At 35.4% G+C, this 6,980-nt stretch overlaps 1 protein-coding gene across 1 annotated transcript; it reads left to right on the top strand.

The window, feature by feature from the left end:
- The first annotated feature begins 275 nt into the window (after nt 1-275).
- On the top strand, nt 276-5,642 carry LOC136230105 (uncharacterized). Its single transcript, XM_066019044.1, has 2 exons — nt 276-876; nt 1,162-5,642. The coding sequence occupies exons 1-2, from the start codon at nt 570-572 to the stop codon at nt 1,233-1,235; spliced, it is 381 nt and encodes a 126-aa protein (XP_065875116.1). The 5' UTR covers nt 276-569; the 3' UTR covers nt 1,236-5,642.
- Nucleotides 5,643-6,980: the final 1,338 nt, after the last annotated feature.

The raw sequence follows: 6,980 nt of genomic DNA, 5'->3' as shown, positions 1-6,980 counted from the left end.
AATCCTTCAAATGTTATGTGGCGGAGCGTGGTCGAAACTTCAAAACATTACAACTAACCCCTATTATCCCTATTATCATGTGCTTCTAATCACGTATTGCCACATAGTATTTAAAGAGTTATAAACAAGATGCGTTATTAGTTATAATATCTTAAAGTGAGTTTTTGGACAAATTAGGGATCTTAAAATGTATTCAGACTTTTCATATAAATGTGTAACTAGAACTATTAACCGCGTGCTTGAAATTCCTCTGTATTTTCTTTTCAAATTAAACACTCTATATATACAAACACACACATAAACCTCTATTTTACAACTCAATCTCTATATTCATTCTGATGAGAATTAGTTCCTGCGCATGAAAGAAAATTAGAGATTTAAATGATAGCAGCATTCAAACTGCAATCATACATCTGATGAGTCTGCAGTCCATGTTATGTGATCTTCGAAACCTGATCATGAAACTCAGCATCAGTGATCGTTGTGCTTGTAGCTACAAAATTAATTAGTTCAGATTTAAGTAGACTAAATATGTAAGCAATTGAATCGTACCTCGAACTGCAGCATCTATGAAAAAATCATTAGCCACAGAAGTTCCTCTAACAGCACCAGAAAATTCTACTACAGAGGCCGAATCCTTCTCCTTGTTTAGTTCTCTTTTTGTGTTCAATCCAGCTGCGCGATCTGAAGGTTTAAGTGCCACAAGCACGGTTGAAGCAGTAAAAACAGGACATCCTCTAGCCGCAGAAGCAGCAGCAGACGTCGAATCCTTTTCCTTGTTGAATTCTCTTGATGTGTTCGATCCGGCTACACGATCTGAAGGTTTAGGAGTCACAAGCAAGGTTGAAGAAGCAATAGTATTATTTGGCACAGCAGGTATTGGATCCTTTTCCTTCTTTGATTCCCTTGATGTGTTCGACGAAATGCCTGAAAGAGTAAAGTCATTTGGCAGCACATCCTTCTTTTGTGTCAAATTGGAGCTCTGTTGTCTGTCCTTTAGGCCATTCACCTCTGAATATGCAATGCTGTTTACGGCTGAACCATTGTTTTCACTTGGATTTGAACACTCATTTTTAGAAAATGCACTACTTCTCTTAAGAACTGGCTTTTGTACTTCATGTGAATTCGTTTCCCCTGATCCTGATCCTGATCCTGATCCAGCTGGTGCAGGTGCTGCAGAGAGCGTACGCTTCGACGAAACACCCTTCCCTGAAGTGGATGCGGATTCCTTGTGATCCACAAAAGATAAAACAGTACTGTTTATACTATTTGGATGTTTATTCTGCATCAGCTCTTCAGGTTTTACAGTAGTGTCTCTTGTCTCAAATTCAAATTGAGCTTTCTTTATACTATTCCTTGCTTCTTATATCTTGCTTTTGCTTATATTTGTTGGACTTTTCTTGGCAGCACCAACATTATAAGATGATCAGTTATCCTAAAACCAATTATTGAACTTTGGATTCCAATTAATTACTTTAATGGCTTAATACATCATATGCCCCGAACCTGTCGAAAAAGCTTGATTAGTTCAAAGTGTCTCAATAGCTCCCTCAACTTGTATAAAATGTTCAGTTAGCCCCCTGAACTTACGCAAAATGTAATCAATTGATCATTCGATTGCAAAAAAGTAATTAAATGACGCATCTTAAAAAAAGTAAAACGACCAAGATCGGGGTATGCGGTTCTAATATTAGAGAATACAAGTTTTATAGTTGAGCGAATAATAACTTCATTTTTAATCTATTTTTGAACTATGTAATAACATTCTAAGATGCGTGGAATATATCTTCCGTATTTAACTTACTTTTTTTTGCAACAGAATGATCAATTGATTATATTTTGCACAAATTCAGGAGGCTAACTGAACATTTTATGCAAGTTGAGGGAATATAGGACACTTTGAAAGTTAATGGAGCCAATCAAGCTTTTTAGACAAATTCAAGAGCAAATGATGCATTAAGCCTACTTTAATTAACTATGTGGTTAGTTAGGCCCATCCATTATGTTCTTTGGCTTCTCAATAATAAAGGCATCAGTATCTTTCATCAATTCCCCTCCACAAAATCATCTGCTTTAGAGAATAAGCATCTACCTTTAATTTCTTCAAGTTTTCTTTGCTTTTTTTCTCTTGTTCCCTCACAATTCACAAACCAAATTGAAAAATATATGTATCTTTTTCTTTTACAAAAGCAAACAAATAAAAGATAAAATAAACAGGATAATATCCAAATTGTTCCTCGTCGTATTTGGAGAGAGAAAATTATAGTGTGATTTTTCAATTTTCAATACATATAAACTATGCGGATTGGGAAAACTTTTGACATCATCCAACTTGTGAGTAATTAGATGGCTCTGCTAGGGTTTTTTCTACATTTTTTCTCTTTTGACCGCCCTTCACTTTGGATCTTAGTTGTCAAATTTGTCATGGAACCGCTTGAATTAAAAGCTCAAGTTGATAGTTAAGACCCAATCATATATTTTATATTAATCTCTGACACACCTTCACACGCAAATGCCTCTTGGGTTTGCAGCGTGCACAACACAGTCCCATCAGGCCATGTGTTTTTAATTCCACAAATTAATGAGGTTGTCAGGACCCGAACCATTCACCGTTTGGTCCAAGCGGCTCTGATACCATGTCATGAAACCGTATTAACCAAAAAATTCAAGTTGATAGTTAAAGGTGTCAGATATTAATATAAGATCTATGATTGTGCCTCAGGGGCGAATCCAGGATTTCTCTCCCATGGGGGCAAACAATACGACTAAAATAATTTTTATCCAAAAAATAATAATTATAAAAAACTAGAGATCAAAGCTCAAGTTCAAGTAAAATTATAGCAGAAATATCAAATCAAAATTCAAGTTAGGAGCAAAAAAAATACCAAAGCAGAGAGACAAAGATCAGAGATGGAGTGCTGGACCAACGATCCAATTACGGAGGGATTGGCTGCCGATTTTGATTTAATCTAACTTAGGATTAGGGATTTCAGTTTAGGCTTAAGAAGAAAGAGGAATTGAGGAAGAAGAACTAAAGGGATTAAAGAGAGTAAGAGAGACTGATGGTTTGTTTTAGGACCTATTTAGTTTTACATTTAAATATTTACTTTTTATTTTTTTATTTTTGTTGTAAATAAAACGACATAGTTCTAATTAAATAAAACGATATTGTTTTGCTTTAAAATAGAAATAAAAAAATAAAAATAAAATATCAAATTTAAAACCATTCTTCATCCTCAACCAGTAAACCCTAAACCTCCATTGATGAAGGTGGACAAAGCTCTAAAACTTCAAAATTAATACCTGGGTTTTAAAAAAAATGCAAATGTCAGTGGGGGCAACTGCCCCCAGTGCCCCTATGCTGGATTCCCCCTGTTGTGCCTTAACTATCAGCTTGAGTTTTTAGTTCAAATGTTCCATGCCATGGTATCAGAGCCAGTGTGACTAAGTGGTCCTGGGTTCAATTCCTGGCAGCCCCATTTGTTGAATTATTTGCAGGACATGGTAATATTGGTCTGTGTTGATTGGGCCTTAACTATCAGTTTGAGCTTTTAGTTCAAATGTTCCATGACATGGTATCAGAGCCAGTGTGACCAAGTGGTCCTGGGTTCAATTTTTGGCAGCCCCATTTGTTGAGTTATTTGCAGGATATGGTAATATGAGCCTGTGTTGTCACACTTCAAGCCCAAGTGTGCTTTCGCATGTGGGGGTGTGTCCACTATTAATATGAAGTGGACCTTTAACTATCAGCTCAAGCTTTTAATTCAATCGGAGATTCGACCCGCGAATCAAATTTCTCATTTTGTGAATCGAATCGTACTATTCAAATTGTCTAATAACAGTGCTTTGGATATTTACTGCTGATAATGTTTCAATAAATGTTAAGGTTCTCTCTGTACATGAACAACATGTAGTGATTGAAGTTTTAGTGCCATTTAGTTGACATGTTTTTGTTGGTAACTTGATAACGATGGAATTGAAATAATTTGAATTGATAACTTGATAAATAACAATCGGACTAGAGGAGAAATGAGTTTAACAGTTAGTGTTGTTGAAGTTTTTGATGAACGAAGAACGGTAATGAAGATCCTGTTCGAAATAGAGCTGAATCGAATCAAATTGTAGGATTCAAATCGTGAATCGTAAGATTCTATTATAATTTAGATTCGTCATATAGATTCAGCTCGAAATAGAACTGAATTGAATCGAATCGTACTATTCGAATTGTCTAATAACAGTGCTTTGGATATTTACTGCTGATAATGTTTCAATAAATGTTAAGGTTCTCTTTGTACATGAGCAGCATGTAGTGATTGAAGTTTTAGTGTCATTTAGTTCACATGTTTTTGTTTGCGGTTTGCTGTTAGGCAATAGATATTAGTTGATTTTTCTGAAAAAAAAAAAAAAAAAAATAACTGTTTTAAAATTTTAACAAACACTTCTTATTTACTATTTAGAATTAAAAGTCAAAAAATCAGTTCCGAAAAATGGCCGACTTATACGGGACTCAGAGATGTTATTAATGGTCACTTGAATGGTATTCACCCTTGGCTTCCTCCTATGCAGTTGCTTTGTTATAAGCTTTGAACACTTCGGCCTATTCTTCAAAATTGGAACAGGGAGGTTTTCGTTTTCTTGGACTCAAATATTGCGGATGCGGAGATAAGATTATCCAACATTCAGGGTGAAATTGATGAGCAAGGGTTTAATGATTCTTTTCACCGTTTGGAACTTGATGCTCATGAACAATTGGATGAAAAGCTCCTCTATCAGGATTCGCGGCTTCGTTTTTGGAAGCAGAAACAGCATGTTTCTGATTCTGAAATGCAATTGCGGACATGTTTCTCTCCTTCCCTCAAATCTTTCATGAATATCTCTGCTTCCTTACTCACACACACTTGTTTTTGTTTCTGTAGATTGACAAGAATGGAGTCTAGCTTGGATTCAATGCTTCTAAAAACAGGTTCTTTCCTTTCTGCTTTCTTCATCTTTGAGTTCATCACGAGTTGGATACTGAGTCACATTGCCTATTCCAACCCCACGCTTGATGTATTTAACCACTACTGAAATCTCAATCGAATCCCTTTCTTGTTCTACCCGCGTAACCTTGGATTTTATCTAGTTTTTGCTTAAGTCTGTTGGACTTTTCTTGGCATCACCAACATTGTAAGATGCTCATTTATCCAAAAACCAATTATTGAACTTAGGATTCCAATTAATTAGTTTAATTAAGTATGTAGTTAGTTAGGTCCCTCCATGCATTATGTTCTTTGGCTTCTTAATCAATAAAGGCATCAGTATCTTTCATCAATTCCCTTCCACATAATCATCTGGTTTAGAGAATAAGCATCTAACCTTTAATTTCTACAAGTGTTCTTTTTCTCTTGTTCCCTCACAATTCACAACCAAAATTTTAAAATATGAATGTATCTTTTTCTTTTATAAGATACAAAGCAAAGAAAATAATAAAATGAACGGGATAATATCCAAATTGTTCCTCAGCGTATTTGGAGAGAGAAAATAAAAGTGTGATTTTCATTTTTCAATACATATAAGCTAGATTAGTATCCTTTCAACCCGAACTCAAAGAGTTCAACCGTTAATTTATGATGCATTGAACTGACCTCTCAAATTGAATCTGATCTAAATTGATGCATAATATTATATATCCGATTTGTTAGAATAATAACCATTGTAAACTTTTATATTTTTTATTTTAGACCTAATTCTTCTTTGAGACAATATTAAGAGTAGGTTTGGTTGAACTATTCATATTTGTTGTGTAATATTACAGTTAGCTAATTTTCCTTTTGAAAGCTGATGTTTCCAATCTTAACTAAATATTTATTTGTTGTTATTTAGAATGAAAACGAATGAGCACTCAATTTTCAATTGTTTTGTTTAACTCAATGTTGTAACTAAGCAGTTGAGTCCTTGATATTCAGTCTAACGGTATTATTCTGATCAAGTGATTTTAGATTTAGGTCTTGTTTGTTTGCAGGAAAATATTGTGTAAGGAAAAAAAATTGTTGGAAATTAAAATAGTTTCTTTCTAACAGTCTTTTAGTTACACTCTTAAGTTTTTTTTTTTTGAATGAAAACATATATTATATCATTAAACGAGAAACATCAGTACAAACCGAATTCCAAATAATAGCCGGACAATCCTCCATGAACACCAATGGAAACGTAAGGTCCCTAGCCCATTTAGCTAACTGATGGGCCGGTTCATTACCTTCACGATGAATAAAAGTAAAAGCACATGATGCAAAACCTGTACTAAAGAAAGAACATCCTCATACAAAAGACTCAGAGTAGAAGTAGGTAGACGAATACCCAATAGAGTTTGAATAACAGATTGAGCATCAGACTCGATGCAAACATGGCGAAAAAAACAATCCCGAGCCATTTGTAATCCAGCCATAATCGCTTGAAGTTCAGCCTCTTCCACAGAGTCACACGGTTTAATCGGAATACCAGCCGAGGCAAGGATCCGACCCTCCTCATCCCGCGCTATTAACCCAACCCTTGCAATACAACCATTATTCCCAATTGAAGCATCACAATTAATTTTTGTAACGCCTCGTGGGGGAGGATGCCATATTTTATAAGGGTCAAAGGACATAGCAGTAGGAATTAAAAGAGAAGTATCTCTAGTGCTAGGCTGCCATTCCATCATGAATTTATTCGCACTAGTCAGAAGGACGTCATCATCAATCCACCGGTTTTCATGAATGAATTTGTTATGTCGGTACCATAGCCACCACATAATACAACCAGCAAGGAAAAATTGGGAAGAAGTTAACTTTTCAAAACATACCTGAATCCAGGAAAAGGTATCTGAAGCCTTAATTTTGTCAATGCGCAGCGGTAGCTCCGCAGCACGCCACACCTCTCAATTATTCTTGCAAAGCTTAACCGCATGGAGAGCATCTTCAAATTGAGAACCGCGGAGAGGGCACGTTTCAGCACAGGGTACT

The sequence above is a fragment of the Euphorbia lathyris genome, chromosome 5 (genome assembly GCF_963576675.1).
Source record: "Euphorbia lathyris chromosome 5, ddEupLath1.1, whole genome shotgun sequence".
NCBI classification, from domain to species: Eukaryota; Viridiplantae; Streptophyta; class Magnoliopsida; order Malpighiales; family Euphorbiaceae; genus Euphorbia; species Euphorbia lathyris.
This window is presented reverse-complemented; position numbering and strand designations above follow the sequence as displayed.